This window comes from Schistocerca cancellata, chromosome 7 (genome assembly GCF_023864275.1).
Source record: "Schistocerca cancellata isolate TAMUIC-IGC-003103 chromosome 7, iqSchCanc2.1, whole genome shotgun sequence".
Lineage (NCBI taxonomy): Eukaryota > Metazoa > Arthropoda > Insecta > Orthoptera > Acrididae > Schistocerca > Schistocerca cancellata.
The window spans coordinates 374560643-374582111 of NC_064632.1; the positions used below are offsets into that span (position 1 = coordinate 374560643).

The window sequence follows — 21469 nt, forward strand, 5'->3', positions numbered from 1 at the left end:
TCTTGCCCTAGTGCTGTGCAACAATGTTCTAACAAACTATTTGTATCATTACAGGGCGTTTTGTGAACTTTCAGTTAAACACAGGTGCCTCAGTTACTTTGCTTAATCGTGCCACGTGCGAACAGTTAGGCTCACCATGCCTTTTTAAATCTAGCAAGCACCTCACTGTTTACAATGGAGAGGACATACCTAAAATCAAGACACAGAGAGAACATTTTCGGTTTAGATACCTATGATTTGTTTGGGCTTAGCATCCATGTGAACGTACTTTCCATATCGGCTTTCACACCAAATGACAGTGTCGCTAGCTTGCTTAAAGAATTTCCTGAACTATTTTCAGAAGGAATGGGAAAAGCCAATAGTTTCATAGCACACGTTACACTGAAAGACAATGCACAGCCTAAGTTTTTTCAGGCCCACACTGTTCCAATTGGTTTAAGAGACAAAGTAGCCAGTGAATTGAAAGAATTGCAAGATAATTGAGTAATTGCTTTGATTCAAGGTAGTCAGTGGGCAAGTCCTCTCATTTTGTTGCCTAAGCCTTCTGGTCGCATCCACTTTTATGTTGACTTCAAGTCCGTACTTAATCCACGGACAATAGTTGACACTTATCCATTATCTCGCCCAGAGGAACTCATGGACAGGCTTGGTGCAGGACGTTACTTTCCTTAGATAGATTTGCGTGATGCCTATTTGCAAATTCCATTGGATGAAGAATCTCAGAAAGTGTTTGTTGTATATATACACTTAGGACTGTTCAAGTATTTGCGTTTGCCCTTCGGCAGAGCTTCTGTACCCACCATTTTTCAACATTACTTGGAACAGCTGACTGCAAAGATGCCATTTTGCTCAAACTACCTTGATGACACGGTCATCTCAGGCTGTACACCAGAGGAGCACATTGCCAATTTGCACACCCTTTTTCAAGTATTGTCAGAAGCAGGACTCAAGCATCGTCTCAAAAAGTGTGATTTTTTTCAAACTGAACTTCAGTACTTAGGTCATGTGATAAAGAGTTAGCATGTGCACCCCCTCCAATCTTATTTGCTAGTAATCTGTGACCTGCCTGTTCCTTAAAATGTGTCTGAACTGCAGTCAGTACTAGGCACGATGACATACTACATTCGGTTCATACCGAATGCTGCTCAGATCGTGACTCCGTTGCATCGCTTGCATCATAAAAATGTACCTTTTGTGTTGCAGTTCGGAAACTCAAAAATGCTTTATTTTGTGACAGAAGTTTAGTGCATTTTGACCCTGCCAAGCCAGTAGTTTTGCAAGTTGACTCTTCTTCCTAGGGAATCGGTTCTGTGCTTTCGAATAGAATTGGTACAAGAGACAGACCTATAGCTTTTGCCTCAAAGTTGTTAACATAAACTCAGAGCAGTTATTCACGTCCTGAAAAGAGGCTCTCGCTGTTTTGTATAGTGTGACAAATTTCCATCACTATTTGTATGGTTGCAAGTTCTATTTAGTGACAGATCACAACGCCTTTGCAGCCCTTGTTTCATCTGTCAAAGCCGGTTCCTCAAAAATTGCAATGCTGAGCTTTGTTGCTTTCGCAGTATCAGGATGAAATTGTGTACAGACCTATGGCAAATCATGGCAATGCACTCACCCTATTTCACCTTCTGATTGGCCCAGACTCTGATTTTTGTGCATCTGCCACATCTTGTTGCCAAATCGATGTGCAGGACTCTGAATTGCTGAAATCTTTTCCCTTGTACTACAGAAAAATAGCATAGGACATGGAAGAAGACCCATGTTTCAAGATTTTGTTTCATTACATTTGCATGTTGTGCCCTCATTAATTGAACAGTATCCAGAACTCAGTTGTGTGCCGATACTTAGCTCATCGGCATAACCTTACAATTGTACAGGGTGTGATTCTAGTTCAGAATGACAGTGGACAATCACATGTGCTTATTCCCAAAGTATTGCAAAAGGATGTTTTGCAATTGCTCTACCAAGTATGTTGGGGAATTTTTGCACTAAACAGTTAGCACAACAGCATTGTACTTGGCAAGGCATGGACGCCCACATTGAACAGATGGTGTCACCATGTTACGCATGCATGGAGTACCAATCAGCTCTGCCACAGACATTCTCAGCTAAACCTAAGTCTCAATTGCCATGGTAACAAGTGCACATAGACTTTGCAGGACCATTTTGGAACACTCATTGGATCATAGTGGTAGACTCTTTTAGCATGTTCCCATTTGCAGTGCCTATGAACTCTACCACATCACATAGCACCATTCAAGCGTTGTCCTCAATTTTTGCATCGTTGAACAGCAGACAACAGTTCACTTCACATGATTTTGAACAGTCTTGTGAACGGAATGGCATCCGTCATCTCACAAGTGCTCTGTTTCAGCCGTGGTCCAACAGAGAAGCAGAATGCTTTGAACACACTTTCAAACAACAGATGGCCAAGCTACGCACCACCCACATTTGGGGACAGGTGCTGCAACTATTTCTCACCTCCTATCGCTCCCACCCACAAGACGGACCATCACCAATGGAACGTGTGCGTGACCACCGCCATCGGACACTGCTACACTCGCTACATCCAACACAGTGTCTGGCACCACCAATGGTCACAAGTATTGCTTTGCGCCACATGGTCTTGTTCTTTTCAGGGTTTATGGCAACTGTGGGCACTGGGAGAGAGGCATGATCCAGGAATGCATTGGCTCTTCTACGTATTTGATTGCAGGTCCGCCATCATCGCCCCACGACATGCCCTCAGGTCTGGACAGGTGCTGTGGCAGCAGTTTTCCAGAGGATGTTCTTATTGCCTTGCAAGCCAGATGACGGGGTATAATCAGGAGTATGCCATCCTCCACAGCTACAGCTCCCGGCTTATCTCTATGTCCTGTGTCGTGCCTCCCTCACCAATGTCCTTTGCAGCCTCCCTACAGGATAGTGCTGTGGCATTTTGGGGTGGGGGGAGAGGAATGTGCTGGTGTAAGATGTCACCAGCACACTGGTCAGCAAAGAGGTTGTGAGAAGATCAATAGTAGGGGCTGGAGCAAGTGCGCCTAACAGCAGAGAGGCCAAAGACAGACTCGCAAGCAATGCGCCACCAACACCCTCTCGACCGCAAGTATTTAGATTGCCGGTGCACAATGGAGGGCCCAACCAGTCACAGACAGTCAGGCCAGTCACAGACAGAATCAGTCGCAGTCAGCTCAGTTACTAGCTCAGTCACTATTCTAGTTGGCGTCTGTTGGTTCATGTCACTGGCTATGAGAGTGTGTAGTTTTTATAGCAGAACTTGTACTTCACCAGCAGTGGGGCTAATGTGGACTATTATGGAAGAGTTTGTACCACAACAATTTGCTTAAAAATAAGTAGCTCTCTGTTTATGTTAACAAAAAACCTTGTTAACACATGTGTTCAGTTTTGTTGTAGAAAGAGGATACCAACCACCAAACAACATGCTCTCCTTGTTCCCCAAGGTGCAACAAGAGTCTACAGTGGCAATGAGATGACACAGAACTTTTTAAGGTTCAATTTTTGTCAAGTTGTTATCAATGTCATGTAAGAAGTGCAACAATGATTTTGATAAAATGAAAATCACTGCTTACATTAAGACTGATTTACTGCTTCTGCCTCAAATATAAACAAACTGATGTTTTTTCATGAAAACACTTGGAAATTTAAAAGAGAAATCTGAGGCATTTCTGTTTTGCTGATGACTCTCAATTAGCACTGGGAGTGTTGTGGCAGACATGGGAGGCCAATTATATTCATTATGAAGTTTCTACATTGTAAGAGGGTTGAGAAAAGAAGAAAACTACATATCAAAGGTCTGTGAGTAATCAATGACTTTTCCAGTCTAAAAAATCTTTTTATACTGCCCTTGCATTATTAAACAATACCCATTGTAGGATATGCGAATATCTGAAAAACTGCCCACCCAGCTTTTTAGTGAATAGGTAATCAATTTAAATTCCTTTCACTCTCTCCTTTTAACAATCCTCCTTAATGTATCCTTTTAAGTGAAAAGAAAAGCCTGCAGAAGGATGAATGTCTACCTGTTTCACGTATGTTATCATCTGCGTTAATTTTCCATAATGTCTTCCTCATTTAGCACTCATAGAGTACTTCTTAAGCATTTCAGTAATCATGGATAATTTTTTTTATTTTTCTCTTCTTGCAATGCAATCTGCTATTAAGTCACTCTGATTTAAAATTAAAGTAAAACTTTTATGTTAATAATATTTGAGACACAGCAGGAACCTCTAGGTACTAGTCACCAAACAGGAAGAACTGGAGTGGGTTGCAGAGATATATAAATTAAAAATATGGTTGAATTTCAAGTTTTTGCAGGGTCTCACTGAAAGTTCATTCTGCTGATTCATCTGGAACATTTTACTCTTCTTTGTGTGTGTGTGTGTGTGTGTGTGTGTGTGTGTGTGTGTGTGTGTGTGTGTGTTTTCTACAGCACATATTGTTCTATTAATATCCAAAAATGAATACTGAGCATTAAGTACAGGTTTAAAAGCCTGTTTAATTTTATGGTCTAATAGAGGATATGGAAACAGACAAGTATGGAGTACTCACAGATTAAATGTTAAATCTTATGGTCATATGTAATTAAAGGAGGATTCATTGTTTACAAATAATTAAATGTTGAATTTATGTGAGAGACTACACACTGAGGACATCTAATTTCCCACAACAAAATCCCCAACCTACTCATGTGTGTACAGTTTGAGTCACTAACAACTAGTTTTTAGAATCAACTGTTTCATAAGTTAACAATGCTGGAAAAGACATATTACCAGTGACTGTAAAGAAGACCTGTCAAGTTACAGACAGGCACAATTAAAAGACACTTACATATAGCTTTTGGCCACATCCTTCATCAGTAAAACACACACACGCACGCACACACACACACACACACACACACACACACACACACACACTAGCAAACACGCCTCGTACCCACACGGCCATCAACTCCGGCATAGGCTGTGGCCAAAAGCTATATATAAGTGTCCTTTAATTGTGCCTGTTTTCTTTATGGTAAGTAGCAATCTGTCTTTTCCTAGACTGTAGATATTGCTATCCTGAGTTTCCACTGTTTGTTTCAGAAGTTACATTCAAATGCAATAATAAATCCTTTATTTGACTGTGATGGTAAAAAAAAAAAAACAGTTTCATCACTTAGGTTTAGGTAATAAAAGGAAAATATTTTACAAAGAGGCCATAAATAAAAACTCAGATTTTTAGAGATTGAATTAACATTCAGCTGAAGTACCAAAACAAGATGGATAACACCTGGAATTAAAGTATCTTGTACCACGAAGAGAGCAAGCCATGTTTGATTCAGGATAGTGTCTGATCTAGAATAACATTACTAAAGGCATCGTCAAATGCTCCATGCTATATCCATCGATCAAAAAGCATGCACTGTGCACAAAATAATTAAAAAGGTGTCAACAACTGTGACACGATGATGATAGAGTCAAATCAATAGCTATCACATTCAGTGTACACATAGAGTGACAGAAAGCATAGGAATTTATAATAAAAAATCAAATGCAGATGTATTAATACTTAAGCCTAAATGAGACAACTCACCGAAAGGCAGAAGTCTAGGGGCCAACAATCAATGACTGGTATCCCCAGATCTATGGATACCAGTCACTGAATGCTGGCTCCTATTCTGTATGGACTAGAGGTGGGAATGTTCCTACATGTCAGTCATGGAGCCTGCACATGATGTAATATAATGCCGAAACTGGTTGCTCAAAATAACTATTGGAAATTTAGATGGCTGAAAGATGTCTTGATTCGACATTGTGAAAAACGGAAGCATCAAGTCATCGATAGGCACACACAAAAAGAAAGAAAACTTACTAGCTTTCAGAGTAAACCTTCTCTGAGCTAGAATACAAACACAGAGGAAACACATTCACATTTACACATGCAGGCATTCAATCCTATGCCCTTACGTAGCTCCAGCTGGATGCACATTACATTTCGGCAGGTGGACTAGGTTGTGATGGTGGTTGTGTCGGGTAATGTGGGTAGAGGAAGATAGCAACAGAAGACAGGCAGATGATTTTTTTTTGGGGGGGGGGGGGGGGGGAAGGTGGTAGGGGTGGGGGGTGGTAGGGGGGGAAGGTGGAATGGTGGGGGGGGGGGTTGGCTAGTGGCTTGGTGGAAGGCAGCTGGTTTTCCAGCTAGAAATGAGGAAGGGAGGGGTGCCAGGTACACAGGCTAAGCATGTGATACCTGGGTTTCAGAGCCAGTGGGGAGCGGTGCATGCTGAAGGTGACATGGAGAGATGAATGGAGAAGAGCTTTCAGGACAGAGGAAGTGGAAACTGTTGGGTGGAGCATATGGGGACAGTGGGTTACCAGAGATTGAGGCCAAGTCGATTACGGGAGTGAAGGACATGCCGCAAGGATAACTCCCATCTGCATGGTTCAGAGAACATAGTGGTGACGGAGGGAAGGATCCAGATCTCGAGTTGTGAAGCAGCCTTTGGAATTGAGCATGTTATGCTCAGCTGAATGTTTTGCCACTAGGTGGTCAACTCTGTTCCTGACAACAGTTTGGTGGTGCCCCATTCATCCTGTTGGGCAGCTGGTTAGTAGCCATTCTGACATAAAAAGCTGTGCGGTGTTTGCAGTAGAGTTGGTATATGATATGGCTGCTTTCACACGTGGCCTCTCTGATGGCATAGGATAAGCCTGTGATGGGGTTGGAGTAAGAAGTTCTGGATGTATGGATTCAACAAGTCTTGCACCTTGGTCTTCCACAGGAATATGATGCCTGTGGCATGGGGTTGGGAGTGGGAGTGGCATAGGGGTGGACCAGTCTACCTGGTGGCACAACATGAAGCTAAGCATAACATGTTCAATTTCAATGGCTGCTTCACAACCCAGGCCACAAGGAGTCTTCCATCCACCAGCAGCTTCTCTGAACTTCAAAGATGTGAGTTATCCTTGCATTACATCCTTCACTCCCATAATCATCCTGTCCTCAATCTCCAGTGCCTGACTGTCCCCACACCTTTCATCCAACAGTTTCCCCTTCTTCCATGCTGTAACCCCCTCCCAGCTTCATGTCCTGGTATAACCTTCAGCTTGAGCGGCTCCCCACTGGCTCTGACAACTGTGCATTACATGCCTGGCCCATGTTCCTGCCAACCCTTCCTCATTCCTAGCCAGCAAGCTGGCTGCCTTCTGCCGAGTCGCTAGCCACCCACCTGCAACTCCTCTCCCTGCCTCCTACCTCTCTTTCCCTTTACCCAACCCAACCTACTACAACTGCCAAAATGCATACTGTACGTCCAGCCAGTGCCATGAAGGGGCATAGGAGTGCATATGAGCACATGTGTATGTGTGTGAATGTGAATGTATTTTCTGTGTGTATTTGACTCTAGCTTGAAAAAGGATTACTCCGAAAGCTAGCGCAAGTTTTCTTTCTTTTAGTGTGTGCCTACTGACGAGTCAACATCTCTGCTTTTCAGTGAGTGGTCTCCTTTAATACAAAAGTATTTACATTCTACCAGAACTTTCCTACAAAAAGAAAATACGGAAGTGCTGTATCTACACAGGCAGACACCACATGCATCGTCAACAGATTGCAGCTTCAAACATACAGACACTACATAAATAAAGAAAAAAGTAACCAGAACACTGAAAAGCTGTAATATGTTTCACTAAACAACTGTTTCTAATGTACTATTAAAATTTTCTGCTGAATCGATGGAATATGTAATAGTAAAGCTGATATACAGAGTGGTCAGAAACAATGTGAAAAGCTTGTAAGGGTGTTGCAGAGTAGATAGTCCTGAGAAATAATTATTAAGAAAAAATTCAATATTCCAAATTAATTAGCTTTGAAGCTAGCCAATCAGGCCATTTCACAAAGAAATTCATGTAGTCTGCCAGATTCAGTTAGTGTCAGTCGTCCTCATAGCATAAGTGGTAGCACGGCAGACTGCACAGCCTCTGGCTTGGGTTCGATTCTTACTACCATCCCATGTCCAGTATTGAATTGCTCTCTTGTTTGGTTTTAGGAAATCAAATGAACAACACGTTTGGCAACACCATCTCTGGTGGGCAACTTGAATTTGCGTGCACAATGGCCTGGTTGGCTAACTCCAATGCTAATTAACTCAGAAACAGTGCAGCACATCAAATCTTTTTCTTAACATTTATTTCTCAGCACAACCTATCCTGTAACAACCTTACAAACTTTTCATACTGTTTGTGACCATCCTGTATATAAAGAGACATAAAAAAAACAATGATCACAGAACCAGTTCCAAGCTTTTTCAGCAATTTCAGAAAAGTGACTAAAACAGAATGGTAATAAATGAGTATGAGAGAAACTGCTATTACTTCCTCAATGTATGGCTTCTATACAAAACTATCTCCAGAAAAAGCAGTATCTGAAAGTTAAGCAGACATGAACAAGTAAAATTACTGCATAATGATATTGTGTGTTCATATCAAAGCCTTTAGATGTACATACCATAAATTGTACTAGAAATTGCAGTATCTGTGCATTAACGACACCCTACCCCACCGTAGGTGCAACCACAACGGAGGGGTATCTGTTGAGAGGCCAGACAAACGTATTGTTCCTGAAGAGGGGCAGCAGCCTTTTCAGTAGTTGCAGGGGCAACAGTCTGGATGATTGACTGATCTGGCCTTGTAACATTAACCAAAACGGCCTTGCTGTGCTGGTACTGCGAACGGCTGAAAGAAAGGGGAAACTACGGCCGTAATTTTTCCCGAGGGCATGCAGCTTTACTGTATGGATAAATGATGATGGCGTCCTCTTGGGTAAAATATTCCGGAGGTAAAATAGTCCCCCATTTGGATCTCCGGGCGGGGACACTCAAGAGGATGTCGTTATCAGGAGAAAGAAAACTGGCGTTCTACGGATCGGAGCGTGGAATGTCAGATCCCTTAATCGGGCAGGTAGATTAGAAAATTTAAAAAGGGAAATGGATAGGTTAAAGTTAGATATAGTCGGAATTAGCGAAGTTCGGTGGCAGGAGGAACAAGACTTTTGGTCAGGTGAATACAGGGTTATAAATACAAAATCAAATAGGAGTAATGCAGGAGTAGGTTTAATAATGAATAAAAAAAATAGGAGTGCGGGTAAGCTACTACAAACAACATAGTGAACGCATTATTGTGGCCAAGATAGACACAAAGCCCACGCCTACAACAGTAGTACAAGTTTATATGCCAACTAGCTCTGCAGATGATGAAGAAATTGATGAAATGTATGATGAGATAAAAGAAATTATTCAGGTAGTCAAGGGAGACGAAAACTTAATAGTCATGGGTGATTGGAATTTGAGAGTAGGAAAAGGGAGAGAAGGAAACATAGTAGGTGAATATGGATTGGGGCTAAGAAATGAAAGAGGAAGCCGCCTGGTAGAATTTTGCGCAGAGCATAACTTAATCATAGCTAACACTTGGTTCAAGAATCATGAAAGAAGGTTGTATGCATGGAAGAACCCTGGAGATACTAGAATATATCAGATAGATTATATAATGGTAAGACAGAGATTTAGGAACCAGGTTTTAAATTGTAAGACATTTCCAGGGGCAGATGTGGACTCTGACCACAATCTATTGGTTATGAACTGTAGATTAAAACTGAAGAAACTGCAAAAAGGTGGGAATTTGAAGAGATGGGACCTGGATAAACTGAAAGAACCAGAGGTTGTAGAGAGTTTCAGGAAGAGCATAAAGGAACAACTGACAAGAATGGGGGGAAAGAAATACAGTAGAAGAAGAATGGAAAGCTTTGAGGGATGAAATGGTGAAGGCAGCAGAGGATCAAGTAGGTAAAGAGACGAGGGCTAATTAAAATCCTTGGTTAACAGAAGAAATATTGAATTTAATTGATGAAAGGAGAAAATATAAAAATGCAGTAAATGAAGCAGGCAAAAAGGAATACAAACGTCTCAAAAATGAGATCGACAGGAAGTGCAAAATGGCTATGCAGGCATGGCTAGAGGGCAAATGTAAGGATGTAGAGGCTTACCTCACTAGGGGTAAGACAGATATTGCCTACAGGAAAATTAAAGAGACCTTTGGAGAAAAGAGAACCACTTGTATGAAAATCAAGGGCTCAGATGGAAACCCAGTTCTAAGCAAAGAAGGGAAAGCAGAAAGGTGGAAGGAGTATATAGAGGGACGATACAAGGGCGATGTTCTTGAGGACAATATTATGGAAATGGAAGAGGATGTAGATGAAGATGAAATGGGAGATATGATACTGCGTGAAGAATTTGATAGAGCATTGAAAGACCTTGAGGACAATATTATGGAAATGGAAGAGTATGTAGATGAAGATGAAATGGGAGATATGATACTGCGTGAAGAATTTGATAGAGCATTGAAAGACCTAAGTCGAAACAAGGCCCCGGGAGTAGACAACATTCCATTAGAACTACTGACGGCCTTGGGAGAGCCAGTCCTGCAAAAATCTACCATCTGGTGAACAAACTGTATGAGACAGGCTAAATACCCTCAGACTTCAAGAAGAATATAATAATTCCAATCCCAAAGAAAGCAGGTGTTGACAGATGTGAAAATTACCGAACTATCACTTTAATAAGTCACGGCTGCAAAATACTAACGCGAATTCTGTACAGATGAATGGGAAAACTGGTAGGAGCCGACCTCGGGGAAGATCAGTTTGGATTCCATAGAAATATGTGAACACGTGAGGCAATACTGACCCTACGACTTATCTTAGAAGCTAGATTAAGAAAAGGCAAACCTACGTTTCTAGCATTTGTAGACTTGGAGAAAGCTTTTGACAATGTTGACTGGAATAATCTCTTTCAAATTCTGAAGGTGGCAGGGGTAAAATACAGGGAGCGAAAGGCTATTTACAATTTGTACGGAAAGCAGATGGCAGTTATAAGAGTCGAGGGACATGAAAGGGAAGCAGTGGTTGGGAAGGGAGTGAGACAGGGTTGTAGCCTCTCCCCGATGTTATTTAATCTGTATATTGAGGAAGCAGTAAAGGAAACAAAAGAAAAATTCGGAGTAGGTATTAAAATCCATGGAGAAGAAATAAAAACTTTAAGGTTCGCCGATGACATTGTAATTCTGTCAGAGACAGCAAAGGACCTGGAAGAGCAATTAAACGGAGTGGACAGTATCTTGGAAGGAGGATATAAGATGAACATCAACAAAAGCAAAATGAGGATAATGGAATGTAGTCGAATTAAATCAGGTGATGCTGAGGGAGTTAGATTAGGAAATGACAGACTTAAAGTAGTAGATGAGTTTTGCTATTTGGGGAGCAAAATAACTGATGATGGTCAAAGTAGAGAGGATATAAAATGTAGACTTGCAATGGCAAGGAAAGCGTTTCTGAAGAAGAGAAATTTGTTAACATCGAGTATAGATTTAAATGTCAGGAAGTCGTTTCTGAAAGTATTTGTATGGAGTGTAGCCATGTACGGAAGTGAAACATGGACGATAAATAGTTTGGACAAGAAGAGAATAGAAGCCTTTGAAATGTGGTGCTACAGAAGAATGCTGAAGATTATATGGGTAGATCACATAACTAATGAGGAAGTATTGAATAGGATTGGGGAGAAGAGGTGTTTGTGGCACAACTTGACAAGAAGAAGGGATCGGTTGGTAGGACATGTTCTGAGGCATCAAGGGATCACCAATTTAGTATTGGAGGGCAGCGTGGAGGGTAAAAATCATAGAGGGAGACCAAGATATGAATACCCTAAGCAGATTCAGAAGGATGTAGGCTGCAGTACGTATTGGGAGATGAAGAAGCTTGCACAGGATAGAGTAGCATGGAGAGCTGCATCAAACCAGTCTCAGGACTGAAGACCACAACAACAACAACAACAATAACAACCCCACTTTAACCATGGGAATAAAACTAGACTCAGAATACAAGAATGTCACTTATGACAACCTTGATCTGTTCCAACTCTTGGCATTCATGAATAATTCATCAAATACATAAACGGTTGTTAAAAATATCAACACTCACAATTGAGATGCATATAATGATTAACATGTGGGAAAGGGAGTTAAACATTAGTGGTCACATACTAAATGATCCCATACCTAAAATTTATTGACATCACTGTGAATAACAAACTGAAATGGAAACAACACAATAATAAATTGATCACTGCACTGTACTTACCAGTATCTGTCAAATTTCTTAAACTGCATAAAATATGGTAATTTATTTTGCATACTTCCAGTCTTTGTTGTCCTACTGGATAGACTTTTCAGTAAATGAAGTTAAAGCCCCTGAAGGATGTATCTACAATTGGTCAATAAGAAATTGTGTGACAGTAACCATACAGCTGACAAACAGCTCCTCTTCAAAAACTCTCCCTTGGTAGTACATTTACTCTTTCATGACATTTGCAGCCATTAATAAAATCATGTTACGACAATACAAGACATAATATAGATTCTATAGAGACTTTCTTAGCAACTCTCCCAACAAATTTTAAGATTAAATGGATCTCTTTTAACAATGCAATAAAAGTAACAATGCAGACTGTAAATATAACTTGTCAAAAAGTAAACAGAATCTTTGTATCATTGGTCAAGGAACCTACCTGACTGCTACACCACATGGGCCATTGAAGCCTCCCAAATGGAACTCATTTCCCTGAACTCCAGGGATGGAAACTTTCTCTCAAACATATGCCTTTGAAGGCATCACCTAAAAAAGATCCATGATACAGCAATAAGCACCCATACGGCATCATCTTATGCCAACCTATTCCTGGACCATCCAAATGAATCCTTCCCAACCACTCAGAATCATTGATGACATCTTTGTGATCTGTACTGAGAGTGAGATCCACCTACCCACATTCCTCAAGATCCTCAACACCTTCTCCCCCCATTTGCTTCACCTCGTCCTCCTCTACCCAACAAGCTACATTCCTCGATGTTGACCTCCACCTCAAGGATGGCTACTTTAGAACCTCTGTCCACATCATACCTGTCCAATAATACCTCCATTTCGCCAACAGACATCCATCTCACACCAAGAAGTCCCTTCCACATAGCCTAGCCACCTGTTGTGTCAAATCTGTAGTGACAAGGAGCCTGTTTCCAAACATGGCAAGAGTTGCATTCAGGCCTTTAGAGACCAAAATTATCTTCCCAACCTCATTCAGAATCAGATCTCCCAAGCCCTGTCTCTCCAGTCCCCTATAACCTCCCACACACCCACCATCTAACTTTCACTGTGCCCTGATTTGAGCAATGTCCAACTGACCTCCGCCTCCCCGCAGTGGTATTCTGCCACCAACCAAACCTATGCAACATCATTATCCATCCCTACTCTCCCCCCCCCCCCCATCCCCTGCCCCCAACTCCTTGCCTTATGGCTCACATCCCTGCGATAGACCTAGATCCAATATCTGTTCCATACATCCTCCCACCACCACCTACTACAGTCCTGTCACAGGCATCTCCTGTTACAGGGCTTAACAACTTGCTGACTTTGAGCATGGGCACTCGGATCTGTTTAGGTTCTTGCTCATGAGTAAACCCATTTTTGTGGGTGAAAAGGTAAAATTCTTCACACTGCAGATTGAAATGCAAAGACATTGTTATGTTGCCATTACTACGAGGGTTGCCCAGTAAATAATGCCCCATATTTTTTTTCTCCAGAAGTATTTATTCCACAACAATCAAATTTACATATGTGAAAGACTGATGTTTTGTCTACTTGCTTTATTTTTCCACATAATCTCCTTCAAGTTCGACGGCCTTTTTCCAGCGAGACACAAGAGCGTGTATTCCCTGCCGGTAAAAATCTGTACTCTGCCTACGGAGCCAGGTTGTCACTTCGTGAATCACTTCTTCGTCATCGGCAAAACGTTTTCCATGAATGAAATTCTTCATTGGCCCAAACAAGTGAAAGTCTGAAGGAGCCAAATCGGGGCTGTAGGGTGGATGGGGTAACACTATCCAACCCAGTTTCGTGATGTGTTCACAAGTCCTCAAACTTGTGTGAGGACGAGCGTTATCATGCTGAATCAAAACATCCTGTGGGTTAACATGACACCCAAGGCGCCGGAAGCGCTGCTTAAGTTTGTCTAATGTTTTGACATAAGCCTCTGAATTAATGGTACTGCCTTTTGGCATCACATCAATGAGAATTACGCCCTCGCAATCCCAAAACACAGTCATCATGACTTTTCCGGCTGAAGGAACTGTTTTGAATTTTTTCTTCTGTGCAGAATAAGCATGACGCCATTCCATCGATTGTCTTTTTGTTTCGGGCTCAAAATGATGCACCCAAGTTTCATCACCTGTCACAATCCGTGACAAAAAGGCCTCCCCGTCAACGTGAAAGCGTCGCAACAAATCGAAAGAAATGTCTTTTCTTTGGGATTTGTGATCGACAGTAAGACACCGAGGAACCCATCTTGCACACACTTTTGAGTATCCAAGCTGATTGATAATCACATCCACACTTCCTTTGCTTACTGACAACTCCAGTGCCAATTGTCGAGTCGTAATGCGTCGATCCCGTCGAATGAGAACATCAGCCCGCTGCAACATGTCAGGCGTGACAGCCGTGGGAGGCCTTCCCGACCGCGGCAAATCTCGGAGCTCCGCAGCACCGCCCTCTGATGCTTTCACCCTCTGTGCCCAGCGACCAACAGTACTCCTATCGACTGCAGATGTTCCGTAGACTTTGCACAAGCGTTTATGAATATTGCCCACGGTTTCTTCCTCTGCTACGAGAAATTCAATCACTGCACGTTGTTTATGACGGATGTCACCTGCAGATGCCATTTTAGAACATTCCTACACCACCGCTCTCTGTCGGAGGAAATTGAAACTTTGCGTACACACGCGGGAAACTTCAAATAACTCGCACCTAAAGTGTCACATTTCTAATATTTTTTATTTCGGAGAAAAAAAATATGGGGCATTATTTACTGGGCAACCCTCGTACTATTAGATGGTGCTGTTGTCAAAATTGACTCTCCCCTGTTTCAGAGTTGGCGCCTCTTCCATATTGTCACAACATCATGTGCGTATGCATTGCCCTCACTCCCCACAATGCTGCAACTACTCTACAGACAAAGCATCAGTCATGTTAGGATATAAATCAGAATTCGTAGTGCAACTAAATGGGAAAATTAAAAAGTTTCCTGTACCCAAGTTTCAAGTAACTAATCTGTGGTGCAACAGGGAATATTAAGTCATTATAGATTTATACAATAATTTTCCCCAGGATTAATTTCCTCACTTAAATAAGTCTCCATACATCCTGCACCTGTTCCTCATGACAATGGATGGAGAGCCATGACAATGGAGGGAGAGCAGTACTCAATGCTTGCAGGTCTGCACTCACCATCTGCTCGTAGAGCACATTTGCGGAAGCCTTGTCGTATCCATCAAAGGCAGGGCTACCTGTGAAAGAACCAAGTCATCTACAAAGGCAGCTGCAACCACTGTGCTGCTTTCTATAAGGGCATGACAATTACAAGCTGTCTATCTGCATGAATGGAAACCGCCAAGCTGTGGCCAAGAGTCAGCTAGACCACCCAGTTGTTGAGTAAGCTGTCCAACAGGACATGCTTCACTTCAGTGAGTGCTTCACATCCTGCAACATCTGGATCCATTCTTCCCAACACTAGCTTTTCTGAACCATGCACTGAGAACCCTCCCTACAACATATCCTTTGTTCCTGCAATCCCTCTGGACTCAACCTTCGTTAGTCCCATCATTCACCTGTCTATCCTCTTCCCTGCTCCCACTCAAGCAATACACTCCCCTTCTCTTCTGCTAATGCACCCAATAGTCTTTTCCCCTTCTTTTCTCTCCCCTCTTCCTCTTCTGTTCCCCACACACCACACCACCCCTCCCCAGCACAGCATCCCGACCCTGTGCTTCCTTCTTTAAATATCATTAGTCTTCCGAATGGTTTGAAGCAGCCCACCATGATTTCCTCTCCTGTACTAATCTCTTCATCTCAGATTAACACTTGCAACATAACCTCCATAATTTGCTGCATTCCTCATTTGCTGTATGTATTACCCCCCCCCCCCCCCCACACACACACACACACATACACACACACTCACACATACCTTCATACCTCCTCCCCATCTGCACAATCCACCCAGATTGCTGCTTAAGTCAGATGCAGTTCCAGTCCGCAGTAACGCCATAGAGGTTGGAGACTGTGGTCATGTGTGTGTAAGTTGTACTTTGTGAATGTGTGTGTATTTTCTATATCCAAAGGAGGTCTTTAGGCCAAAAGCTTAAATTGTTAGTAGTCTTTTAACTGTGCCTGTCTGCAACTCAGTGTCTTCCCTATGTGATGAGTAGCAATCATAATACTGTTGTTATTCCATCCTGGACTTCCCATTGTTCAGAATGAGACTGACAGGACGTGCAAACTGGTAAAGCAGGACTGGCTAGAGGAGAAATGGGAAGTTGTGGAAACATGAATGACTAGGGGAAGATAGATACTGCTTATATGAAAGTTAAAGATACCTTCGAAGAAATGAGAAGTAACTATGAATATCACGAGCTCACATGGCAAATCAGTACTAAGAAAGAAAGCTGAAAGATGGAAGTAATTCATAGAAGAGCTATACAAGGGAAATGAAGGAAAGAGGCAGTAAAGGAAAATAAGACAGGAGATAAGTACTGCAACAAGAATTTAACACAGCTCTGAAAGCCCTGAGTTGAAAAAAATCTGCAAGAGTTGATGGCAGTCCCCCAGAATTGCTGGGATCCTTGAGAGAGCCAGCCATGACAAAACTATTCCACTTGGTATGCAAGACAGTGAAACACATTCAAGACTTAAAGAAGGCAGGAGCCGAAAGCTGTGAATATTACCAGTCCATAGTTTAATGAGTCATGGTTGCAAAATACTGACATAAATTATTTACAAAGAATGGAAAAATTGGGAAATGTTGCCCTTGGCAAAGATCAGCTTCAGTTCCTGACAAATGTAGAAGCACACAAAGCTATTCTAAAGGCAAACTTATGTTTGCAGCATTTGGAGATTTAGGTGCTTTCGACAAGGCTCTCTAAAATACGCGCTTTGAAATTCTGAAGGCATCAGAGGTAAATAAAAGAGCAAAAAGTTATCTACAACTTTTAAAGAAACTTGACTGCAGTTATGTAAGTCAAAGGACATGAATCTGAAGCAGCAGTTGAGAAGGGAGTGATACAAGGTTGTAACCTCTTCCTGATATTATTCAATACGGAAAGAAAAATTAACATTCAGGGAGAAAAAATAAAAATTTTCAGGTTTGCGGGTGACATTGTAATTTTCTCAGAGATAGCAACGGAGTTGGAAGAACTGTTGAACAGAGTGGATAGTATCTTAAAAGAGGTTATAAGATGAATACCAATAAAAGTAAAATGAGGGTAACAGAATGTAGTCAAATTAAATCAGGTGTCGATGAAAGATTTGTGTTAGGAAATGAGACAAAAAATAGTTGACGAGCTTCGCTATTTTGGCAGCAAAATAACTGATGATAGTGGAAGTAGAGAGGATATAAAATGCAGACTGGCAACAGCAAGAAAAGCATTTCTGAAGAGGAGAAATTTATTAACATCCAATATAAATGTAAGAGTATTTATAAATATTATGCTACAGAAGAATGTGGAGAATTTGATAGTTAGATTGAATAAGAGGAGGTATGGAATTACAACAAATAAGACAGTCACCTACTGTATATCAAAGCTGTAAATTAGCCCGCAGGCCCCACCACAGACACTCTTGATTCAGCATCAGCAGTTGTTTTGTTTAATGATGCATCATGTGATGAAAGAGTGAGAACTTCTTTATCTTCCTGAAGACAGATCTCACATTGCATTCATTAATTTTTAAAGCAAAAATTCTAAAGAAGATTGTTTTCTATGCTGCGAGAAATTGTCCGTACCAACTGTGTTGTGTCCACAAATCTATTGTGGCATGCTGAAGAGAATTGCTTCCATGCTGTTCATTTCACCATTTGTGAAGTCTGTTTCAACAGTACAGTGACTTTTAATACAATTTACAGCACTCATTGTCTTGCTTCTTATCAAAACAAATCTTATATTATTTAGGGTTAGAATGCCAATAAAGCTGTGTGCTATAATGGCTGATTACTTGAACACTCGCATAAGTTCTTCTGGCAACTGGTGATCGCAACATGATAAAGCTTACAGATACTACAAGAAGAAATATAGTTGTGACTGACCACAGAGTTTTCAAACTACTAAACGGCAAGACTCCATGGTCACTGTAGGTCTGACAGTGTCATGATTTGCCATGTGATTACCGCCATTCTGGACTCACAATCCAGCTCTCTAGTTTTCACAGAAAGAACCACAGATTGCACGAAGTTTGCTCTAGTGGTCAGTCAGCTCAACCACCACTATGTGGCCAAAGTTTAAGATGTCATCACAGCACATTCTGCACTAGATTCATAGTGGAAGCTGAAAACAGAGTCAAGTGTTAATGCAAGAAGACATCGCCGACAGGAAGACGTCGCAGTACCTGACGCTCCTGTGTAGTAAAATTGACGTGGAAATGGCACTTGACATGTTACTACACACTATCTGACGTAGCCATCTTCTGGCTCATGTTAAAACCATAATGGCATCTCAGACGGAAATGGCCTTAGATGTTGCCACAGATCTGGCTGAAAGGATTCAAGATGCAATCATGCCACCATCAATCAGTACTTTAGCAACGCCATGCAACAGAGCCTCTTTATCGACAGTGATGTGGGCAGAATATGATTGCCTGTCAGACAAGGTGGACATTCTGGCTAGCCAAATGAGTAACTGGTGGCTCCATGCAGTTACAGCAAGGATCAAGGTTATTACTGTATATTACTGTACAAAATTCTGCAGTTGTTCCAGAATGAACTTGTTGGTTCTAAGGCAGAGATCAGTCACCTACGACACCAGAAATTTGGAAATCAGGCACATAAGTGCACCTCACCTTGAACCTATCTAAACAGCAGCAGTAGTTGTACATAGGTGCATCTGACTGATAAACAGTCTCTCAGCATCTCTATAATGAGCTATTCAAAAATAAGGAACAGATTTCAGACATTTACTGCTTCCAAACTACAAAAGATAGAAATACAATTCCAATGTTCGGAAAGAGAAAAGTTCAAATTTTTAGCATTCAATTTGAGCACCATCACAAATATAAAAATAGTGGCTCATTTCCTGCCACACACAAAGCAACTAGTCTCTTGTTATCGAATTCACAGCTTCAGCAACACAATGTCACAGACTATCAAAAGCATCAGGCATATGGGAAGATAAAAATGCAGTCTTTTACACAACCCCACAGAGAAGTCACAAGGAGTGAGGTCTGGAGATTTGGGAGGTCACTGCGATGAAGTTCATCTTCTGCTCCTCCTCTTCCAATCCAATGTCCTAGAATAGCATCATTCAGGTAACGTCGGACATGCTTGGAGAATTTCTGCTCCTCCTCTTTCTTGGGGATGCTGACTTTTTACAGGCGACATCTGCCCCACTCACCCGAGTTGTGAGAACCTCTTTACTGCAGCTCTCACTAGATCCAAGACTAAGGGGAAATCACCTATCCAGATGAGATGAGCTCTGCTTTTAATGAGCAAAGCAAAGCCTAGAAAATGCTGTACTCCAAGCATACCCTGCACTGGATGCACCACTCACATTAGTAGTTGATGCCAGTCAGACAGCTACTGGTGCTGTGCTGCAGCAACAATTCGATGGTACTTGGCAAACACTTGCCTTTTTCTGGCAAAAGATCTCCACTTCTCAATGGAAATAGTGTGTGTATTATAGTGAGATTTTGTCTGTGTATGAAGCAATCATATACTTTTAACCACAGTTGGAGGCCAGACAACTTGCGGTCTTTAACAATCACAAGCTGCTTATCTATACCTTCAGAAAGAAAAATAACATATGTTCACCACAGCAGTACAACCACCTGCAATTTATTACTCAATTCAGCACTGATATCTGCCACATTTATGGCATAAACAATGTGGTCACTGACTGTCTGTCCTGGGTTTACAGTGTGACAAATTTTGTTGGTTTTACTTGGTTCATAAAGGAAAGGATTCTATGAGCAACTTCAGAAGCTACTGCACAATGTATTGTCCAGCCCTCAATTACAACTTGTCATGTTTCTGGTTTTGATGTCAAACTACAGTCTGACATTTCCAGTGGAAGATCTCCCCTGTTTCTGTCACATTGTTCTGCAGATGTGCTTTCAATAGCCTCCACAGCCTATATCACTCTGGAATCAGAGCATCGACTCACCTGGTGTCAACATGTTTTGTCTGGCCTGGTTTCCAGAAGAATTGTGATGAGTAGGCTTGTGCATGCATTCAGTGTCAGCGCAGTAAAATAGCTCATCACGTCTGTGTGCCCACTGGAGAATTTCCTGATAAGACAACGTATTTTGTGCCTGTGTATACTGACGTTGGGGTCCACTTCCTACTTCCAATGGTCACCATTATCTATTTACCAGTTATCTCCAGGGGAGTGTCTGTTGATGACTCAATGTCCATACTACTCAGCAAATTGTTACCTTCACTCTTAAATTAACTGCAAACAATATTCAGGCTCATCGTAAAATGCTGTTTAAACAGTTGGGGATTCTAACTGAACCATCTGTTTGCATCTGTCAATCCATTACACATATTAAGAAAAGTAAATATTACACTAATAGCTCTATCGATGAGTGTGGAACATGAACCAGACTCAACCTATACATACTGAGAAATCAAACTGCACAATAAATTGCACACAGAAATGAAAGAGATAGCAAAAATCAGTTTGTTTTAAGACAATTAAAGCTTTCTTCTTGACTAATATGCATAATACAAGGAAGGATTATATAGAATGATGATAAAGCTTTTGATAACAGTTTAACAATCAAACCTCTCTGTCATTCACAACATACTTTCAGACTGCAATGCACTTTACCGCAAATTTGTAAACCCAGCACCTGCGATGGAAGGTCCTTATCATCTTTCAGCTTCCCGATCTCATTATTTCCTAAATATGTAGAGATTATGACTCAGTTTTTCAAACTAACAAATGGGAACAAATAATGAATGTAATGGAGAGGCAGGAGTATCCTCATGGTCTTGATGTCAGCTGAACGAATTGTGTGGGAGTGTACAGTGTGAGCAGTGACTCATACTGAGATATGAATTAGTATAACATTAATTTTGGAATGTCAGCAATGAGTCATGATGTGCTGTCAATAAATAGTAAATAATTACTTTTGGGATTAACTAGACATATAAAGAATTATATGCCTGCAGATTTGTTAACTTCTATTGTTAGTTAACCTGACATGTCAAATATCATTGTAAAATGATCTGTGGCTGAAAAAAACAACTAATTTTTGTTAATGTTTTTGTGGTCTTCAGTCCAGAGACTGGTTTGATGCAGCTCTCCATTCTACCCAATACTGT

At 41.4% G+C, this 21469-nt stretch overlaps 1 protein-coding gene across 6 annotated transcripts in view; it reads right to left on the reverse strand.

Annotated features, from left to right (window-relative positions):
* The window catches only part of LOC126092615 (reticulon-4-interacting protein 1 homolog, mitochondrial-like), a 152002-nt gene that overhangs the window by 56771 nt on the left and 73762 nt on the right, over window positions 1-21469 (reverse strand). For 3 of the 6 annotated variants that reach the window (XM_049908325.1, XM_049908329.1, XM_049908324.1), the window contains one exon: window positions 8509-8735. The exons of the other annotated variants lie outside the window; for them this stretch is intronic. In XM_049908325.1, coding sequence (XP_049764282.1) covers window positions 8543-8735 — 193 coding nt within the window. In that variant the 3' untranslated portion in view covers window positions 8509-8542. The remainder of the gene's footprint in view (window positions 1-8508; window positions 8736-21469) is intronic. 6 annotated transcript variants of the gene reach the window in all.